Raw genomic sequence first — 21,847 nt, 5'->3', positions numbered from 1 at the left:
AAGGAATCACCTTTACTGTACAATAGTGAATATGAACGTGTGGAACTGCCAACATAAGCATAATTTCATAAGGTCTTGAGAGTCAAAACCGCAGTCAGAATTTCTAAGCGTTGGTAGACAAAGGAGCTCTATGGATCTTATTGGTTTATGTCAGTGTGGTGGAGGTGGAAACATTACACTATGGATGTTTCTCTCTCCAACTACTGCACTAAATACTGCAGTAGAACCTCGGTTAGTGTATTTTTTGGTTAATATCAAAAACCCAAGTCAAATTATGCATATTTTGGTTAAAGTACAATCTAACACAACACAGTCCGTGTTCTTAATGTATTTTATCACAAACGTCCTTGTCAGCATCCTGTTAGCTTGCTAATGCATGCAAACAGGAAGCAATACCCATGCCAAAAAATGACCCTTACATTTATGCCGCAAGGCATGCTGGGTAGTTTGCGGTACTATTCCTTTGTTGCATTTTTACAAAATGGCAAAATATGTTGAGGAGGTCGACAGAGAAGTAAATAAGGAGAGAACAGTCTTGGTATCCCATGTTTTGTTGCCCAGCATGCCTTGCAGGCATTTGGAAATAACAGTTAAGTTTGGCGTTATGTTTAGCATTAACTTGCTGTGGATGTGTTGTTCTTGAATTGTATTTTTAGAAGCTGCACAGGGCCAATAAGAAAACAGCCGTGGGAGGGCTGCACTTTGAACGCCACTGGGTTAGAGTGGGTTTCATTTAGAGTTGGACCTTCTGGCAGGGATTCATGACGCTAACCAAGGTTCCACGTGAAGCTGGTGTGACAGTGTAGTGTGGCAAAACTCACGTCCTTCAAGTTGAAATTGTATGTACTGTACATTACAGTAATGCATATTCACAACTATTATTATTTTTGTGCCGTGGCTGCAATTGTTTGCACAGGTGATTCTTAGAAAAGGCTGCAGATGAGAGCGTGACAAGCGATGAAACACGACGTAACAACGTGATGGACTTCCCAGAAGGAAGAATAAGGAAAACATTTGCTATCAGTTGGCAGAGCAGAGCGTTTTGGCAATACATGGTGCTGTCAGGACAAGGTCACTAAGGTCAACTACTGTATGCTTTAAAAAAAGACACAAAAAGAATCCAAGCACTAACGTCTCGCCTGCTGAGATGGAAGAGTGGAAGAGTGGAAGAGTGGAAGAGCAAGCAGCCATCAGGAATAGCAAAGCCGTGACTCCCAATCTTCAGAGGATCTGTAGGACACTTCAAGTCAAGTATTCATAGTTTCCTCTCAAGTGGTGTGTGTGTTTTTATGTGTGTGTGTTTATGTGTGTGTGTACGTATGTCCAACAACCGCAAGTGAGGTCAACGTTGCATGCAAGACATCAAGCGGCTAAAAGATCATTTGAGAAAGCGGAAGCCGGCCTCATCCTTCAGTTGGACGCCGCATGGAGGAACGTGTCCTTCCTCTCCTCTTCGTCGTCGTCCTCCTCCTCGTCTGATCTGAAGTAGTAGCGTCTTCTGCCAGGTGGGCTGGATGGGATGAAAACAGCAGAAGGTCGTGTTAGTCAAAGTAGTGTGCAGTGCAGGGGTGTCCAAAGCACGGCCCGGGGGACATTTGCATCCTGCGGCACATTCGAGAAATAACATTTTACATGAAAAAAAAGCGACCAGAAAATGTGCAAATTTTCCAAGAATAAAGTCAAAATATTAACAGAAAAAAAGTTGAGAATGAGAAGTGGTTGGAAACTGTATTGTGATATATATATATATTATGAGGAAGAATGTCATTTTAAGAAAGTTGAAATATAAAAAAAGTCGTAGTATTATGTGCAACAAACAAAAGAAGAATAAAGTCAAAATATGGGAATAACTAAATAGTTCCATGAAGAAAAATGACAAGAAAAAGGTTAAATAGAAACAGAAACGTACAAAAAGAATGAAGTCTAAATATTCTGTAAATAATTTTGTATTCTAACAAGACAAAAGGCAACAATTTTAAATGTAAACAAATTTTGTAATATTATGAGGAAATATTAAAGAAACAAAACTAAATGAGCTTGTGGAAAAAAGTTATGTCACAAGAATATAAAGTCAAATGATTCCAGGATGAAAATTGACAAGAAAAAAGTTGAAATATTGGAAAATGTAAAAAATAAAAATGCTGTAATTTTATCAGTATAAAAACTGTCATTTTACTAGCACAGAGTTGAAAATAAAAAAAATGAAAATTCTTTTTTTTTTTAAAAGTCATATTTTGAAAAAAAAAAAACGTTGTCACTTAGTTATAATTATGTGAATATGTATCAAGATTATTTGAGAAAAAAGTCGAAGCAAAAAGGAAAAAAGAGTGAAGTTGATAATATGAATAATATACTATTCCACCTCCAGTGTATGACAGCGCTGAGATGGTACTTTCATTGGCCCCCGCTGGTTATAGGTCTGGACACTCCTGGTGTAGTATGCATGTACAGTATGTAGTATACATGCATATAGTATAGTATGTAGTATTGCAAAGTGTGCATGAATAAAAAGGCATGCGTGGTGGTATGAAACGTTACACGGCATCATCGGTTTGGATTGAGGGATTAGGATCACACCATGCTGTAAAAAAACAAAGTCACTCCTTCAGGCAAGAAGAACCTACTGCCCGCTTCAGTCGCTATCCGGACGATACAAGTACTTCATCATCAGGCTGTCCACCTTCTTCTTCCTCTTCTTGTCATCTTTCTTGCTTGCTCTCTGAGGAACATCCTCTTCTTCCTCTTCTACTTGCAGGACCTTTTGAGATGGTGATTTCTTCACACTGCTGGAGCTGCGGTAGGAAACGGTGGAGGCACCCGAGCTTGAGTCTGATTCAGAATCTGATGATGATGACGATGATTTCTTTTTCTTGGATTTCTTGGACCTCCGCTTGGAGCTACTCCTGTGACCATCACTTGAACTCTCAGACTCTGAACTATACTTCTTCTTCTTCTTCTTCTTCTTGCCTTTGCTGCTCCTACAGCTGCTGGTGCTGCGAGGTCTCAAGCAGCTCAACGCCGAGGCGGAGCGCTGAAGATGGCCAGCAGGGGGCGTTCCTACGCATTTCTGAATACTCCCACCTTCCTCTTCTTTCCCCTTGGATTTGACCTCCTCACCCTCAGAGTCCTCAAGGCTCCTGCGTTTGAACTGAACAGGTTTGAAACTCAGTACTTCATTGATGGCTTTTTCCAGGTCTGGGTCCAGGTAGTTCCGATGACTGACCGGTTTGATGTCCAGGGTATCGGTGAGATCTGCTGGCGATCGAGCCTGCGGTGGCGGCATGGAAATACTTCGACCAGCAGATGAATGGCTGCAGGCTACGCTTGTGCTGTCGTCCAGATCCATATCAAACTCGCTCAGACGGCAGCTTCGTGCGTGGGACATACGGGAACCGGCTCGGCTTACGCTACCGGGACTTCGACCCCCAAACCGTCTTGGAAAACTGGGGCTGTCATCCAAGCGTGAGGTGGTCTGGCGAAGTCCGAGGGAGGTTTCCAGACCCCGGCTGAGGGTAGACTTTGCATCATCATCCTCTGGGCCAAAGCTGAGGCAGGTGGAGGCCCGCCTGGGCGGAATGAATGAAATGCTCGATTCTTTGTCAAAGTCGTCCCAGTGGCTTTCCTTCCCTTGGGAGAAAACCGACTGTCTGTCATCCGCATCATCAGCTGCTGAGGATTTCCTCCTGAAGCTGGTTGAGTAGGTATCATCCTGCCGGTCTGTGGTTTTGGCTTTACTCTTCTGGAAAGACAGACCATCCTCTGACTCAGGACTTTTCTTCAGGGCGTCCCCTTTGGAATCGAGGTGGGAGTGTTTTCTGTAGCTAAGGGAGCTCATGACGGACCCCGGCCGGTTCGTCTTTACGTCTTTGCCATTTGCTTCTTTCCACTGCTTAACCTCAGACCACTCCTTCCCTTCTTTTGCGTCTAAGTTTACAGCACATCTACACAGCCACGTCGGCCCAAGTCCACGGGAAGAAAGACAGTGGGAGAAAAATGAGAAGATGAGAGATGGTGGCAAGTCTAGATAAGTCAAAGCAAAGAATGAGAGAGAAATCAAAAGACAACATAGGAGGGTGTGGTGCAGCTGTACTCAAAATGATTCAAAACACATAAATTACATGAAAAATGTACAAACCTTCAATACCTAGGGACTGTGTTATGATGAACTACTATTCCATCTTTTTTATGACGTCAATATAGGAGTCTCAAGGACAGTTTACAACTGAATTCACACAGGAGTAGATACGAGCCACAGCAATGTCAGCAAGGAAAAGTGCTCTTTTTCTTTGGAACGCAATCCAAGATAAACACACATCTTTCTCTTTTCTGTGCATTCTAAAGATACACAAATGGCTAATAAAGAGGCAGCTAATTCATGCACATAATGGGACGCACCTATTCCACCTAGAAAGGCTGCTATTAAAAAGGTTTTATGCTTTTCTATCCATGCTGTGAAGCATGTAGTAAAAGGTACATTCATTATAACATAGAATAGGTACACTATTTTGGTCATTTGAAACATTAGCATTAGCATTAGCATTTGTTCCAAGTGATAGGTCTTGTGAGTGTGTTATCGTCTCTGCCGTGACATTGCATGAGGCCAGCCACGGAATGTTGCGCATGATAAAAGTTTAAAAAAAGGTTCTCCTCTCATTCCTTGTGGAAGTGGTACATTTTTGGCTTTTTAAATTTAAAAGAAAACAGCTGCCTTGACTCTTTGTGGCATAAGAGCAATTTAACTTTGCCGATTCAGGAGGCGCTGAACACACGAGAGTTGCTGCTAAAATGTATCAAGTCAGGACTGCTACACGCTAAGTTCATCATGTGTTGACCAACGGAGGTCAACTAAAAGCAGGCCGTGTGTGCTGTCATGCTGCATGCTTTCACCGACCTAGAGCTCTTCAGGCTGCCGTCGTCTGAAAAGTTCTTGGCGGATCCTTTACTTTTGGACAACCAGGATTTCACATCATCCACACAACCCTCCACCTCAGAGTCCGTGTCTGAATCCCCTTGACTGTGGGCAAAAGAAAAGAAGTCAGAGGCGGGGCACCGAAGAGTCAGCTGCAAAGAGGGTTACAGAATGAGAAGGAATCAAATGTTAGTAAACAGTAGGAGAAATCAGGCTGGTTGCATGTTTGTTGAGGAGCAGTCGCAGGATTGTGTTATTTCTTCAGCACACATGCAGTCTGCTAATAACACATAACCTGTTAACACATAAACATGCCAAAGAGAGCTAACCCACACTGACAGCTTATCGCTGGAAACATAGTGAAGTGGCAGATGAGTACAATCTTTAGTAAGTGGGTCATCCCAAAACTGGAGAGTCGTGGCCGAAAGTTTGTATTGGCTTTTGCTTCAGCGTTTTTTGATCATTATCTCAGCTCGTAAGCATCATTGGTATTTGTCAGGGAGGAAGTGCTCAAGCCAAAATCAGTATGTGGAGCAAAAGATCCGCTGTGGCGACTTCCAAATCAGGAAAAAGCCGAAAGACACAAATAAATTCGCTGCTGTTAATATGTTGTTAACCAAGCCACTTTGTTATCACTTTTGCCTTTGGAAAAGGCATTTTTTGTCACTAAACTGTTCTTGGATGGTTGGGGAAGTTGCTTTGGGAGGATCTTTATCCATGGCTGTGTTCTTAGGCTGAATATTGTACCTTTATCTTTGTCCCTGATGGGTTTTTTTGCCTTCTCTGAACCCTTCCTGACACCAGGCCATCTTCCCTAAGCTCTTCATCTCCTTGCAAGAGCAAATGCACTCACACCTGTTTGCTTCCATTGCTGAGCAAGCGTTGCACTGGTGGTGCCCTGATCCACTTTCGGAGACAGTCCAGACGCTTGCTGGACTATCTGGGCATCTTGAAGCCTTCTTCAAAACAACTGAACCTCTCTCTTTGAAGTCTCTCATGATCTGAATGGTTGGTTTAGGTGCCATCCTACTATTGGCAACATCCTTGCCTGTGAATCCTTGACTGCACATTGACTGTTTCCTTGGAGGTCACCATGGTTCACAGAGGAAAAACAAAGGTTGTCAGGATCCCCTCCCCCCTCCAGACCCCTTCCGCTTCCCTACCTTTTGTTTCTTTATGACAGCACCCTTTGGTAGGCATCATCCTTGATGCCTTGGAAGCTTTGTCGCATCATCCTTGACGGCAGCCCTTAAAAGCCCACGGAGAGCGAGAGACTTCACCAGATTGTTGACAACCTTCGAGTGGTAACACTTGTTCACTTAGGTTTTCATATGTGATAGAGATTCCTGTTTTTGATCACCTTTTGTGCATCTTTGCAGTGGGATACATCTTCGGCCTGCTGCCATGCTCGTTGCCCTGCCGTCCTGATCAAGCCTCTGTGGATTTTCCCTTCTTACCCTTCAATAAACTGTCTTCTTTAACCATACAAGGCGTCTGCAATTTGGAGTTCATCCACAACGCCGACAGAAAAACTTGACAGAACAATCTGGTCACACAACATGGACTCCGCGGACGCCCGAGAAGTATTGGGCGCTCATAATGTGCTCCTGGGACACCATTCAGAGATTCTTCAAGGTCTAACCGAGACCAACAAAGCCATTCTCGTTCAACTCAGGGACTTGACTCACAGGTTCACCGAGACCAAGACCAGCTCTATGCCGGACAAGTGTGTGGACATATCAGCCCCTGAGCAGTCAGTATCAAGAGAATCGAGTGCATCAAGGGAATCGAGTGCCACCTAGCCAGAACCATTTGCGAGTGAGTTCCATAAGTGTAAAGGATTTTTGATGCAATGCCAGCTTGTGTTTCAACAGAGACCCACTACCTTTTTTGATGAGCAAAGCAACGTCAACTATGTTTTGGGCTTGTTACGGGAGCGAGCATTGGCATGGGCAGAGGCCTTGTTCTTGTCCCAAGGTACGCCAAACTCTTTTGATGAGCTATCCCAAGAGATGAAGGCTGTGTTCCACCATCCCGAATCTTTGGGCACTACGGAGGCCCGACTTCTAACTCTTCGCCAAGGATCCAGAAGCGTGGCAGATTACTCAGTAGATTTTGGAATTAAGAGAAGTTTTCAGCAAGAGTAGGGCACTTTCCCTTCCCCCGCATAGGCCCTATGACTGTTGTATTGATCTCCTTCCGGGGGCCCCTCTCCCTGTAGGAAAGTTGTATAACATCTCACGTCCTGAACGTGAGGCTATGGAGACGTACATAAGGGAATCCCTAGCTGCAGGGATAATTCAACCCTCCTCTTCCCCAGTGGGAGCTGGATTTTTCTTTGTAGGCAAGAAAGATGGCACTCTGAGACCCTGCATAGACTACAGAGGCCAGTCAAGAATAAATACCCCTTGCCCCTGCTCACATCTGCCTTTGATGCTTTACAAGGAGCTGAAGTCTTTACCAAATTAGACTTGCGCAATGCTTACCATCTAGTGCGCATAAAAGCCGGAGACGAGTGGAAGACAGCTTTCAACACCCCCTTGGGGCATTTCGAATATCTGGTTATGCCGTTTGGCCTGTCCAACGCCCCAGCCGTTTTCCAAGCTCTGATAAATGATGTATTGAGGGACTTCCTAGGAAGATTTGTGTTTGTTTACCTTGACGACATTTTGATTTACTCAAAGAACCTTGACGAGCACATCTCCCATGTTCGCTAGGTCCTCCAGCGCTTACTGGAGAACCGACTGTTTGTCAAAGCAGAGAAGTGTCTTTTCCACACTGAATCCGTGTCATTCCTGGGCTACATTTTGGGAAAAGGCAGTGTCGGGGCAGACTTGGAAAAGAAAGTCAGTAACTGAGTGGCCCACACCTCAGACCAGAAAGTTTTTCTGGGGTTTGCCAACTTTTATCGCAGATTCATTCGCAATTTCAGCCGTGTCGCGGCGCCCCTATCTGCGTTAACATCAACTAAGACTCGGTTCTGTTGGAACCATCAAGCAGAAGAAGCGTTCCAGGAACTTAAGCGGTTGTTTATCACCGCCCCCATCCTGATCCAACCTGACCCTTCCAAGCAGTACATTGTTGAGGTGGATGCCTCGGACACGGGGGTCGGAGCAGTGTTGTCCCAAAGGGCTGAGGATCAAAAATTGCACCCATGTGCTTTTTTTCCCAAACGCCTTTACCCAGCAGAGAGGAATTATGATGTGGGCGACAATGAGTTGCTGGCAGTCAAACTGGCCCTGGAGGAGTGGTGACACCTGCTGGAGGGGACGGACCAACCATTTCTGGTATGGACAGACCACAAGAATCTCTTACATCCAGTCAGCAGAGGTTGAACTCCCGCCAAGCAAGATGGGCCTTGTTTTTTTCTTGATTCCAGTTCCAGCTTACCTACAGACCAGGCTCCAGAAATATCAAACCAGATGCCCTTTCTCGTCAGTTTGGGGGCACCACCGATGAGAGGTCAGAACACACCATTCTACCGTCTTCACAGATAATCGCGGCCATCGAGTGGGAGATCGAATCTGTGGTCAGGTAGGCCCAAATTGAGGAACCAGATCCTGGAACAGGACCTGCAAACCGACTATTTGTTCCAGATGCTGTCCGTACCCAAGTGTTGAAGTGGGCCCATGTGTCCCGTATTGCCTGCCACCCGGGAATAAATCGTACAAGCTCCTTTATCAAGAGACAGTTCTGGTGGCCTACCTTGGACAAAGATGTCAGGAGCTGTGTGTCAGCCTGTGGAGTGTGCGCCAGAAACAAATCTGTCCACCGACCACCCTCTGGGTTACTACAACCACTACCCCATCCTAGACGCCCCTGGTCGCATATTGCAGTAGACTTTGTCTGTGGACTTCCACCCTCAAATGGCAAAACCATCATCATGACCATAGTAGATCGCTTTTCCAGGTGCGCACATTTCCTGTCCTTGGAGAAGTTCCCCTCAGCCTTGGAAACTGCGAAACTCCTGATGGATCATGTTTTCAGACTTCATGGCATACCCACCGACATTGTCTCCGATCGAGGACCCCAATTCATATCCCGTGTGTGGAAGGAGTTCTGTAAAGAGCTCGGAGCTACGTCCAGCCTCACGTCAGGGTACCATCCCCAGTCAAATGGGCAATGCAAGAGGCTCAACCAGGATCTAGAACAGGGGTGGGCAAACTTTTTGACTCGTGGGCCGTGTTGAGTTAGCAAAATTGTGCAGGGGGCCAGAACATATATTTAACACACACACACTATTTTATGCTTATAATTCTAACAGTCCGCTTTGAATTATTAGGTCCTATCAGCTATATGTTCTCATTTTCCTTTTTTCAGGAACACTTTAAACATCAGACCACATCAAACTATGAAATTGAATTTTACAGTTTTGTAGGTTTTTTTTTTTTAACTGAATAAGACATGTAGTAACTGGCGGGACAGATTCAAACGCTTGTTGGGCCATAGTTTGCCCACCCCTGTTGATTCTAGATTCTAGAATCAACCCTCAGATGTGTTACTGAGAACAATTCTTCCAACTGGGCAACCCACCTAATTTGGATTGAGTACGCACACAATTCTATGACCAGTTCTGCACTGGGTATGTCTCCATTTGAGGCCGCCACCTCTGTTCCCTGCCCAGGAGTCTGAAAGTTGTGTGCCGTCAGTGCAGGCCCTTCTTGAACGTGCCAAGCGGGTCTGGAAAGAAGCTTGCACGGCCATGCAGAGATCATCGAAAGAAAATAAGAGGCTGGCGGACAGACGGCGGATCCCAGCTCCACAATACTCTCCTGGGAAAAATGTTTGGCTCTCTTCCAAAAACATTCCCATCAAGACTGATGCTCGCAAACTCTCTCCCCGGTTTCTGGGTCCATTTGCCATTGAGAAGATTGTCAATCCTTCAGCGGTGAGGCTCAGTTTACCACCCACCCTACGGGTACACCCAGTATTTCATGTCTCCCAGATCCGTCCTGTTACCACCAGTCCTCTGTCTCCTTCTCCTGTTCGCGTCATTGATGACCATCCGGACCTCAACGTCCGACGTATCCTGGACGTTCGTCGGAGAGGGAGAGGGTATTTGGGGTGAATTGGGAGGGTTACGGCCCAGAAGAGCGTTGCTGGGTACCCCGCTCTGCTATTTCAGACCTTGGCCTTGTCCGTGACTTCCATCGCTCCTATCCGGACAGACCTGGTGGGTTGCCAGGTGGCGCCCGTTGAGGGGGGGGGGGGGGGTACTGTCAGGATCCCCTCCCCCCTCCAGACCCCTTCTGCTTCCCTACCTTTTGTTTCTTTATGACAGCACCCTTTGGTAGGCATCATCCTTGATGCCTTGGAAGCTTTGTCGCATCATCCTTGACGGCAGCCCCACGGAGAGGTGGAGACTCCACCAGATTGTTGACAACCTTCGAGTGGTAACACTTGTTCACTTAGGTTTTCATATGTGATAGAGATTCCTGTTTTTGATCACCATTTGTGCATCTTTGCAGTGGGATACATCTTCGGCCTGCTGCCATGCTCGTTGCTCTGCCGTCCTGATCAAGCCTCTGTGGATTTTTCCTTCTTACCCTTCAATAAACTGTCTTCTTTAACCATACAAGGCGTCTGCAATTTGGAGTTCATCCACAACGCCGACAGAAAAACTCGACACCAGCCTCCTTTTGACAGCTTCCAGTCTGTTATTTTCACTCAATCAGGATGACTGAGTCATCTCCAGCCATTGTCTTTGTAAACACTCTCACCTAGAGTATTTTAACCAAAGAATCACCATCTCCTTTTGAGGCAGGGCTGAAATGCAGTGGAAAGTCTTTTGGGATTAGATTAATTTTCATGACAAAGACGCGCTTGCAATGAATTGCCATTCATCTTCATAACATCTGGAGTATATGCAAATTGGCACCATAGCAGACTTAGTTAAAATGTATATTAATGTCATTCTCACAACTTTTGGGCATGACTGTACAGGCGTTAGTGCTGCAATAGCGGCACTATCATATCATAGGGGTTTGCTGCCACCTGCTAATATAGGGACAATAATACGTTGGTAAACCTCACTTCCTGAAGACTTGATACCTGCGTTGGACAACCACTTGACAGCCTGCGGCAGGGGTTGGGTCGCCAGCTTTTGCTATAAAAACAGCCATTTTGCCCTCTTCCCCGCAAAAAAAAAAGAATCTGGAGCTGCCATCAGTGAGTTCACTTGGACCTAGTCAGTTTATACTCTTTCATTTCCAAGGTTCCTAAATAGACATTTTGGGACCATAGACCTCTTACAGGAGAGCAACCTTTCCATGCCATCCCGCCATTGGTACTCGATGCCTTAGCTAGTATTTATATTTCAAATACTTCAGATCTGTTTCCTAGAAATGAACTCAAATATTACATGTTATCAATTTAGGTATCAATTAGTTATCAACTTAGTTATCAATTTATTTGTATTATTGAAGTATTTAAATTACTATTCTGTTGAACTAGCAGCCTCGTTGCTCGTAACTTCCCACTCAAGACAGCAGCATTCAACATGAATGACCATGATGGGGAAGTTCCTGGTGGGTAAGAGTACTAAACCATAAGGAATGCTGGCGGCATTCATGCATGTGAGCATGCAGTCAAGCAGTGGCGCACACCAAAGGTTACATGAGGAATCTCAAATGTCACAGCACTGTCAATGATGCACTATCCCCAAACCTCATCCTGCCAAGATGGCAAAACACTTCCCTCTTAATATTGCATCACAACTTTATTCTCCTAAAATGAGGACTTCCTTCCTTTTTTTGTAAAATTACAGCAGCTTTTCCCCATTTCTGCTGCTTCTTTTAATTTTCCAACTATTAACTCATTCTAAGTACGACATTATAGGAATAAGGGATGATTTTTTTCCCATCATATTAGGATTTTTCCTGTATTGTTTTCTTTGTTTCTCATTTTAATATGACTATTTTGACTATGAAAAATTTGTTTTTTTCATTATTTCAACATCTTAATCAACTAAATGACATTCTCCTTTACATTACACATTTATTGTCATAAACACACCACTTTTTTCTGGTAAGAATACAACTTCTTAGAATACAATTTCTCCTCATATTTTGACTTTATTTTTGTCCATTTTTTATTATTATTTTCCACAATTGCTGTCTCATATGCTGACTTTATTCTTGTAACACAACTTTGTTAATTTACCAACTACTACTACTTTTTCCCTAGTTTTATATATATATGTATATATATATAATTTTACATTTATTTAGATTTTTTTTTCTATATTTTGACATTATTCTTGTAAAATGTTTTCTTCTTCCCTGTTTGCGCTCCTACAAAGTATGCAGTGAGTCGGAGCATTCTAAAGTGAGCTATGGTGCAAAACCACATCCATACGGGGTTCCTGTCAACGTAGAAAGGAGTGTAGAATGGTGCATCGTTTCCAGTGCTGACAAACAAACAAAAAGCTCAAGTTCCTCACGTTCTGTTGTTGCGTTTCTGATACTTAGTCACCATGTCTTGTAAACTGGTTGTGGTGATGAGTGGACCAATACATACAGGAAACAAAAGAGATGAACAAGAGAAGAAAAATAAGACCAAACGAAAGCATACAGTGTGAACGTGGATTCAAGGTATAATGACTCACTGCCTTTCTTACACATCTTAGCTGAAGGGTGTATTGTTTTAGCAGGAATGTAAGAGCCGTCTTTCAACCGTCTTTCTTGATGATCAAATCCCAAAGTAAAGGCAATACATCCTTCATACCTTGGTGATACCATAAACGTGCAACTGCCATAATGACTGATGAATGATAACATCAACGACTGATGAATGATATCCTAAAGGTGCGATTGTGATAATGATAAATAAAGTCATGTTATGTATGGCAGTGAAAAGTGTGTTTAGTGTGTAGTTTCTTGAAAAGGTAGCGGAGCATTGCAGTACCTGTTGATCAGGTCTTCATTGTCATCACTCTCCATTTCATCCTCAATGGCGGCCTGCAGGTCACCAATCCGCTTGAAGGCCAGTTTGAGGTCCGCCTGCAGACTCTGATTTGCAGCTTCTAGGCTCTCAATGTCCATTTCCTGTGTTCAACAACATTGCACCACATGAATCTTTCCACATTTGGGGTCGTTGATGAGAAGGTAGTTCTTTACCAGCTCATGTTTTTTGCGACTGGCCTCTCCTTCCTTCTTGGCAAGTTCATTCATCTCTTCTTTCATGTCACGGATCTGCCTTTGCAAACGTTTGCTCTGTTCTTTATCCCGCATCTCACTGCTGCTGCGCTGGTCTCGTTCCTCCGTCATTTTTTCCAGGTTCTCCTTGAGACGAGCCACAAGGCTCTGAGCAGGAGAGATGAGAACAAAGTCAAACCCACCCAGCACACAAGGCGGCTGTATGGATCATGTGTACATTTTCTTCATATGCTAAATGATATCAGTCCTACACCTCAGCAGCAAGTTGGGGACTTCAGGTTCTCCTGAAGCGAGGGGGGATGCCAACACAAGGGTGTCCAAAGCAACAAATACTTGTGTGAAAGTCAAAGTTATGCTTGACAAAACCTTTTCTAGTCAGGAACTGATATTTTCCTGAAACTTACCTATGTTCTACAGCTGATTAGTAAAGAAAGGAAAAAGGTATGAAAGAGTTCCGTGTTTATATCGCCGCAGACCACAATATTCTGTGTGCTTTGAAAAATCAGTCAAAATTTTATTTTTTCAAGAAGTTGTTATATAATGAGATGTTGTTCTTGTAAAATTACAGATTTTTCGCCTAATATTTTGACTTTATACTTGTAAAATTACTACAGATTTCCCCCATTCTGGCTGCATTTTTTTTTTAGTTTTCTTGTTAAATGATATTTTTACAATGTGCTGCGGGCCAATAAAAAACTGCAATGGGCCGTACTTTGGACCCCCCCCCCAAGAACGTCCCATTCCTAGAAGCTCGCTGAGGCTTAGCTCTACCAGCACCTCCACCTGATCTTTGATTCTCACCTCCAGGCGTTTAACCTGGGTCTTCTCAAACTCCAGCTTGGTTTCCAGCTCACGGATTTTGGCCTCCTGCCGGCTCACAAGGGATTTCTCCACCATGGACTGCTCCTGGAAGTCCAGCTGACTCTGGAGGGCTTGCATCTACGACATTATAACGACAAAGTTTTTATAATACCAATATTAGATGATTCCTTCAAGCTGTCATTGGCCATCAGATGTCCTTAGACGATCCTCTCTTGAACTTGGCCTATGGGTGACCCTTCCTGAGGCTGCTATTTCTGCTCACTAATCCTGAGGCCTGTTCCTTTGGCCATGCTGTAGTTCTGGTACAAGACTTTCACCTGGTTTTATGCTGACTGCATGTTTGGATGGTATTCAAAAAAACAGCACCTACCTTCTCGTGAACCTCCGCCTTCTCCTTGAGTGCGTCCTCCAGCTGGGCTTGTAGGTCACTGATCTGAGCCAGGTTCTGTGCAGACTGAAAGCAAAACCATACACACATTTTATTTGGGCGTTGTTTTAATGATGCATCTGAAGGCTACAACGTTTGTGGTATTTTACTACCTTAATGATGACTTAAAAGGTCAGAATTAGGAGATAAAAAGTCCAAATAATGAGGAAAAAGTCAGAATTATTAGATGAAATGTCAAAATGATGAGGTCAAATTCATAAGTAGGAGATGAAAAGTCTAAATTATGAGATAGGAAGTGGAAAGGGTGAACTAAAAAGTCCAAATAATAGAGAATGAGATAGAAACTGTACGCGTGATGAGTGCCATGTGATGAAGTCTCCACTGAAGAAGCCATAATAAATGACTGCCGACTTAAGCTTTATTGAAGCGGCTCCATCAGCTAACTGGAACTATGTTCTGATCACCAAAATCCCACCAGAACTGGGCTCAAAAACATCCCAATCACCCCTTTAGATGTTCATTTATCCCTTCCATTAATCAAGTATATATGTTTGTATGCATTGTCAGTTGTTTTTTATAAAAGCTATAAAAATGTGTTTTGTGTTAACATTGTTGGCTTTCAGGAATGGATGGATAGGATTCACATAATTTCCTCTGGGAAGACTGTTAGGATGAGAATACATTTGGCTTAGCATGTGGATTGTGGAATTACTTGATTGATGATGCTAACCAAGCTTCCATTGTAGGTGATGATATGGATGGAATGTACAGCAGAATAAAATAACACATAAAATGTGTTTAATAGGTGTGTGAGGCATTTAGGGTTTAAACCTGGATGGTGTCACGAGTGAACAACAGCAATTGAAGAGAGAAAAGGAGAGTTCTGGAGCTGAAGTTGTAATCTAAGAAGAGCGGCTATCTTGTCAGTAATGCTACTGTACGTGAAACTAAACAGGTAGCAGACCTGAGCCACAGCAGCCTTGTGCTTCTTCATCAACTCATTCAGGTCCTCCTGGTCTTCCTCGTTTCTCGTCTGCAAGTCGTTCTTCTCCCTTTGCAGACGACTCAGCTGCTCCTCCAGCTGGAGGGCCAGAGCAAAGAAATACACTCATCAGCAGCCAGCTACAAAGACTCCAAAGCCAAGAGGTCTACGAACCGCCTGTTTTGTTTTGGACATGTCCTCCATTTGAACATGCAAGTCTTCAATCTCCATCTCCATGGCCTTGCGGGCTTTCACTGCTGCAGCACATGTGAACTCAGACTCCTCCAGCTTGAATAGAAGAGAACATATGACGTAGAAATTGCAAAGAAACAATACAGTGGATAAAATATTGGATCCTGCATGCATGTGTGAAGATCATCAGTACCTGGTTCTTTAGCTGGGCGGTCTCCCTCTTGCTGGGTGCGTTGTTCTTGATGTGGTCTAACATGATCTGAGCATCAGCCAGCAAAGTCTTGGTCCTCTTCAGGTCTTTCCTGAGACGTCGCTCCGTCTCAATGTCCCCACTTCTCACCTGGGGTAGGTGGAGGAAGAAATAAACTGACAACTGAAGGCTGCAGCATCAACAAGTGAACATTTATCACGTTATTCAGTCAAGCTGCAGCTGACTGAGGAACTAACATGGAATGTAATCTTCCTTTACCTTGTCCTGGGCCGACACCAGCTTTGACTCCAGCTCCCGTTTCTCTCGCAGCACCTTCTGCTTCTCATCGTACTCTTCCTCCAGCTGGACCTCCATTTGCTTTAACTAAAAGAGAAATATTTATAGCATCATCACACACCAAAGTAACTGGTCACTCTGGGCTGCACACCAACATGCTAGGTGCAGTAATGCGCCACAAAGCTGGTTACTACTGGACTCCCACCAGCCGCAAGAAAAAGACAGACATGTCCATGTCTTGCTGAAAATGGCCCCCAGGTCGCACTTGGGACAGCCATCGTTGGGTTTCAGAAGAAGCCAGAGCAGTTCTACTTCAATACTACCAATACCTTGTTTCCTCAGCTGTTTGTTTATGTGAAGGCCTTGTACAAGTCAAGGTACAATTGTTTGGACAAAGACAATGATGACAACAAAAATAGCTCAGGAGAGTTGCACTGAAGTTCTTTCACCAATAAACATGGCTTACCTTCTTGCTGCACGACTGTCTGATTTCCTCAACCTCCTCATCTTTGTTCTCCACATCCTTGGAATGGGTTTGGCGCAAACGCTCCATCTCCATCTCAAGACGTAACTTAGCCTGAAGGGCAGAGAACACACGCACGTTGAAATGAAATGTTGGAATATGGATTTGGTTTCCTGGCATGACTTAGCTTTTATCTCATTCGACACCAAAGATGTGGTTTTTATGAACCCCGGCAACGTATTTATACGTCTTTTAGGGGTTTTTGCGCTCTTGTAACCCCCCACGAATAAAAGCGGCCATAAGGTGGCAGAAATACATTTAATCAGAGCTCAACAGAGATCATGAGAAAGGTAAACACACCTGACAGGAATGAGGAGGTGGAGGAGTGTAGAGTGCAGAAGGTTATGCATTGCAGGGAAATTTTAAGACATGCGCACGCACACATGTAAATAAGCCCTTCATAATAATCCAGCAAATAAGCCATTTAAGACGGAAATAAAACTCCTGCCTGTGTGAGTTACGGTAAATGTGTTTCCTAGGGGACGTTAGAGTTGGGCGGACAGGATCTTAACTGTCACCCTAATAATGATGACAGGAGATTTAGAGGAACCAGCTCGCTGGAGCCTGTCCACTTTGGCTTGGCCATGGACGGAGAGGGTGCTGACGGAGAAAGAAGCCCTTTGCTCCAACATCGACACCTTCAAGCTCGACTGAAATGTGAAGCTTTCCACACGGACAAAACATATATGGGTAAAAGCTGTTCTAAGCCAACGTTGCTTCCTATCTTCGTGACGGATGAAAGAAGTATGACTACCTACCTGCTCTAACATCTGGATGGTTCCGGCTTGCTCGTCTAGCTCCTCTTCTTGGTCCTTCACCTTGGCTTCCATGTCACGAAGCTGCTTCCTCATCTGCATAATAACAAGCATGGCAATATTCAAATTTAACTCAATATACTGTATGTCCAGGGGTGTCCTAACTTTTCCCAGCCAGGGCTACAGTCATATGATCAAAAATAATGTGACATTTTAAAAAAATAAACCCATGCAGATATCCTAACAAATTATGTATAGCTAAATATAGCATCTCAGCTTTGCGTCAGAGGTGACAAAAGTGTATTCTTACTTTGTTGCACTGCTCCTTTTTCCATTTTTGTGTTTTAACATTTGACAAATTCTTGAATTATTTCTTAATTCCCATAATATTTAGACGCATTCTTGTAATATCATAACTTTTCCCAACCTATTTTCAGAAATCTTTTGTACTAAAATTGCAATAATTATTGCAAAAATGACTATTTCTTCCCGATAGTATTAAGACATTATACTTATAATAATTATTACCTCTTACAACAAAGAAATGTTATTATTTTACGTCATTATATATATATATATATATATATACACACATACATTTTTTCCAATTTTTTCTAGTTGTTTTTGTGAATTCTCTTGATGAATTGTATTTTTAAATGTGCCAAGGGACGATTTTTTTTCTTGTAAAAACTTTTTCTGTAACCTAATTTTGAAGAATTAAAACTTTATATATTGGTTTGTTTCTCATAATAATACTTGATAAAAAAAATCAACTTTAAGCATTTATTTTTTCATTTCATATATTTATATCATATATTAAATATTTCATATTTACTAAAATGTTTTTCCTCATTTTGCCATACTCTTGTAAAATTACAGCCTTTTCTTAGCTATCCGCAGGTGGCCCCCGGGCCACAATTTAGACACCCCCAGGTTTACCTCTACAAAGATAATCGAATAATTCAGTTCAAGACCTTAGCAAGTGACGCCTCATCCTTGGACTCTTGGGAGTTGAGGTCCTGCAGCTCAGCCTCCAGCTGATCCAACTTTAGATTGACAGCACAAACCTCCAGGTCCTTCTCCTGTACGACAAGACAGTGACCATCAGGACAGCAAACAGGCTAAATACAATACAATAGAATGACGCTAGTTCAGATAAGGGAGGAGCCACAGGGAGGATAGAAGTAAATATACTGTTTACACAAATCACACAATCATCATGGCAAATGATGTTGAGCTGCATCAGCGTGCCACTGATGCTGAGGTTGGACGCAAGCTTCTGAAAAAGTTAAGTGGTACACCCAAAAGAAATGAGCCGGAGGATCCCACTGGCTGTCCCTCAAGACACGGGACCATCTTTGGCCCAAATGAAGGTTGTTACTGGAGTCGGGTGCAGTCCATCAGACACAATCTGCCAGAGAAGCCTTTTAATAAGAAAGAAGACCTTCAAAGGCTTCCTTTCCATTAGAAATTTGCAGGAGATGGTCTTGATGGCTTCCAATGTTACTGGCATGACAAGGTCCCGTCTGAGATTTAGTTTCAGGTTGTGCAGGGGCGTCAAACAGAGGGTTGAAGGCCCTCATCTGTTTGGTAATGACTGGCTTTTTCAACAAAGGACGTCTTCCTGAGGAATAAGCTTGCTCTTTTGGACCATCCTGTGTCTTCCCCTCATCTAAATCCAATGGAGAACATTGGAGGATGGATTTACAAAAATCAGTTCCAGACAGTGGATGCCCTCTGTGAAGTCATCTTCACCATCTGGAGTAACATTCCACTAGCCTACTGGAAACACTGGCATCAAGCATGTCCAAAGCCATTTTTCATCAAGAACGGCATAGCTACTCATTACTCACTCTTGTTTCAATTGAATGCTTATTTGCAATAAATTGCTCACTCAGTGCCAACATTGGATGATGATATTGGTCAGACATTCCTATTCAGTCTCTCCTGTTTTTAAATAAAGCTCCCATAAACAGCGTTCATGTTTTTGTAGGGGCAAACCTTTGAAAATGAGGAGAAAAGAAAGAAAACAATTTCTTCTACTGTCCACACCTCCAACTGCTGTCTGAGACTGAAAGCCTCTCCAGTCAGCATATCTTTCTCACGGGCCAATTTCTCCCTCAAGGTCTTTTCCCTCTGCACTTCTTCCTGGGCAGCACCCTGCTCTATGTCGAACCTGCACACAAACACCGGCCATTTACAACGTCACAACTACTATTTGCTCAATAAAGGTTGGGCACACTCCTGTATAGAGTGGCTTCTGCATACAATTTAACACACAAACAGACACAGCATGCCCTTTGTTGTCAGCACAGACACTGGAGCGGTCACACACAGAAAGGGAAGGCTACTTACTTCCTCTGCTTTTTCTCCAGATCATGGTTGCGGCTCTGTTGGCCCTCCAAGTGGAGTTTAGTGTCCTGTAGCTCGGCCGTGAGCCTCTGTGCTTTCTTCTTGAGCTGCTGAATATTTCGTTGCGCTTCTTCGTTATCATCCTGCAGGTCACTGATCTGCACAAATCCAATACAAAAACAAGACTGCATAATTCACTATTCTAGATTGGACGTGTATAATTGGCAAAACAAGAATTATATCAATGTCAGAAGAGTGAACTTCATGCTAAGGTGCCTGATTCATCCCACATCTACCTTGTATGTACAGTAATCCCTGGTTTATCACGGCTAATTGCTCCCAGACCCAACCATTGTAAAAGCATTACCGCAAAGTAGGAGTCCTTTTTTAGAAATTTAATATTTTTGTACATATTGCATGTACCACATTCTGAATATTTTTTAGAGCCTTCTCAACCTGAAATAACACCTCTATAGTAACCGTTACATCCGTATAACCCAAAATAGTAGACATAGTAAGAAAATAAGACACCTTAAGCAAAGAAAACCTGCTTACCACCTTCTAAATAAGCTATTCAACATTATTAGAGCTCTGTAAACATGAAATAACACCCCTATGATAACCTTCACACTTGTACTACCCAATATAATAGACATAGTATGAGAAAATAAGACACTTTATGCAAAGAAAACCTGTTTACCACCTTCTAAATACACTATTTATCATGATTAGAGTTCTGTAGACATGAAATAACACCCCTACAACGTTCACACTTGTATTACCCAATATAATAGACATAGTATGAGAAACTAAGACACCTTATGCAAAGAAAACCTGTTTACCACCTTCTAAATACACTATTTATCATGATTAGAGTTCTGTAGACATGAAATAACACCCCTACAACTACAAAGAAAACCTGTTTAAGACCTTCTAAATACGCTATTTATCATTGACAAGACATGCAATAACATAACCCCTATAGTAACCTTTACACTAGTATTACCCAGTATAGTACACATAATAAGACACCTAAACAAAGAAACCTGCTAAATACGCTTTTTTAACATTATTAGAGTCCTCTACACATGAAATAACACCGCTAAGGTAACCTTTACACTTATATACCCGATATAGTAGACATAATAATAAGATACCTTCAGCAAAGAAAACCTATTGACCACCTTTTACCATTTTACAATTAAAGCTCTCTGGATGTGAAATAACACCCCTATAGTAACTAAAATAGTAACTACGATCAATTACATGTTGATGTCACCTAGCAAACATGTTTATTATGATTAAAAGTGAATGACACAGTACTTGTGCATTCTTTGTGTTCATGAGAGCCATGTGGTCCAAAGTACCAACAACATACACACTCCAGTCATGTCGAAATACAAATGCTAAACTTTTTGGCAATAGAAAAACCTTACGTGAATTGCGCGTTTTGTGCTTTTGTCTGCATATTCAGAAATAATTGATTGAAAGTGATTGACACAGGAAGTTGACAGGATAATACACCCACCCTCCTTTCCAGCTGTCGTTTGGTCTGCTGCTCCACTTCCAGCTTGTCATCCTGCTCCTGCTGCAGTCTCTTCTTGGTGAATTCTATTTCTCTGATGGCTCTTTCATACTTCAGCCTCCACTCTCCTCCTGTCACACCGTCAACACAACACACGACATCAAAACCTTTCATTTCCCTTTCTTTTTCAAAAACACAAGCATGCATGTCGTACTACGTAGGACACATGCTTTGGGCCTGGTGTCAAAGGAGTCGAGGCGATTCCTGCAGATAGCTGCTCTTAAAGTGTGCGTGTGTGTGACTGAGTCTCACCTGATTCGTCATCATCCAACTCTCCATTGAGTTCAGAGGCCCTGATGAGTCGAGCCTCCATCACTTCCATCTCCATGGCCTCCATCTGCTTTTTCATGCTATCAAAGCGGGTCTGATGGATGTGAAAAAAATGGCGTTTTGTCATGAAATTCAAAAGGATGAATAAATATATACATATTATTTATAATATTAGAACTTTTTCCCTCATACAATATTACAACTTTGAAATGAAATTCTTATGTCTTCCAAAGAGATGCCTGTTTCACCTGCAGGTCCTTCATGTCCTTCTCCAGATGGAGTCTTTCAGAGGTTTCAGTCTCCAGCATCTGGGAGGCCGACTCCCAAGTGTTCCGCTCATCCGTCAACTCCGATGACAGCTCGGTGATCTGATCGCAGGGAAAGTTTCCAAAGCATGATAAACATGCATGTGGCATAGTACAAGTA

At 43.0% G+C, this 21,847-nt stretch overlaps 1 protein-coding gene across 10 annotated transcripts in view; it reads right to left on the bottom strand.

Annotated features, from left to right (window-relative positions):
• Positions 1 to 1,017: 1,017 nt before the first annotated feature.
• myo18ab (myosin XVIIIA b) overlaps positions 1,018 to 21,847 on the bottom strand; it is a 55,560-nt gene continuing 34,730 nt past the window's right edge. For 6 of the 10 annotated variants that reach the window (XM_058079153.2, XM_058079154.2, XM_058079156.2 and 3 more), the window contains 19 exons: positions 21,670 to 21,789; positions 21,404 to 21,515; positions 21,095 to 21,222; positions 19,570 to 19,724; positions 19,267 to 19,390; positions 18,189 to 18,296; positions 17,218 to 17,310; positions 16,403 to 16,513; positions 15,919 to 16,023; positions 15,643 to 15,789; positions 15,432 to 15,545; positions 15,240 to 15,356; positions 14,258 to 14,341; positions 13,867 to 14,004; positions 13,027 to 13,212; positions 12,815 to 12,954; positions 12,351 to 12,395; positions 4,892 to 5,014; positions 1,018 to 1,510 (listed from right to left, as the gene is read on the bottom strand). In XM_058079153.2, the coding sequence (XP_057935136.2) occupies positions 1,411 to 1,510; positions 4,892 to 5,014; positions 12,351 to 12,395; positions 12,815 to 12,954; positions 13,027 to 13,212; positions 13,867 to 14,004; positions 14,258 to 14,341; positions 15,240 to 15,356; positions 15,432 to 15,545; positions 15,643 to 15,789; positions 15,919 to 16,023; positions 16,403 to 16,513; positions 17,218 to 17,310; positions 18,189 to 18,296; positions 19,267 to 19,390; positions 19,570 to 19,724; positions 21,095 to 21,222; positions 21,404 to 21,515; positions 21,670 to 21,789 (2,250 nt within the window). In that variant the 3' untranslated portion in view covers positions 1,018 to 1,410. Of the gene's footprint in view, positions 1,511 to 2,349; positions 3,942 to 4,891; positions 5,015 to 12,350; positions 12,396 to 12,814; positions 12,955 to 13,026; positions 13,213 to 13,866; positions 14,005 to 14,257; positions 14,342 to 15,239; positions 15,357 to 15,431; positions 15,546 to 15,642; positions 15,790 to 15,918; positions 16,024 to 16,402; positions 16,514 to 17,217; positions 17,311 to 18,188; positions 18,297 to 19,266; positions 19,391 to 19,569; positions 19,725 to 21,094; positions 21,223 to 21,403; positions 21,516 to 21,669; positions 21,790 to 21,847 lie in introns of those variants that run through there. The other 4 variants (XM_078792592.1, XM_058079157.2, XM_078792595.1 and 1 more) reach the window with 3 other exon arrangements.

Source organism: Doryrhamphus excisus, linkage group LG8, assembly GCF_037039965.1.
Source record: "Doryrhamphus excisus strain RoL-2023G ecotype Guam linkage group LG8, RoL_Dexc_Guam_v1.1, whole genome shotgun sequence".
Lineage (NCBI taxonomy): Eukaryota > Metazoa > Chordata > Actinopteri > Syngnathiformes > Syngnathidae > Doryrhamphus > Doryrhamphus excisus.
Note: the sequence above shows the minus strand (reverse complement) of the source record. Positions and strands in the feature narration are given on the sequence as shown.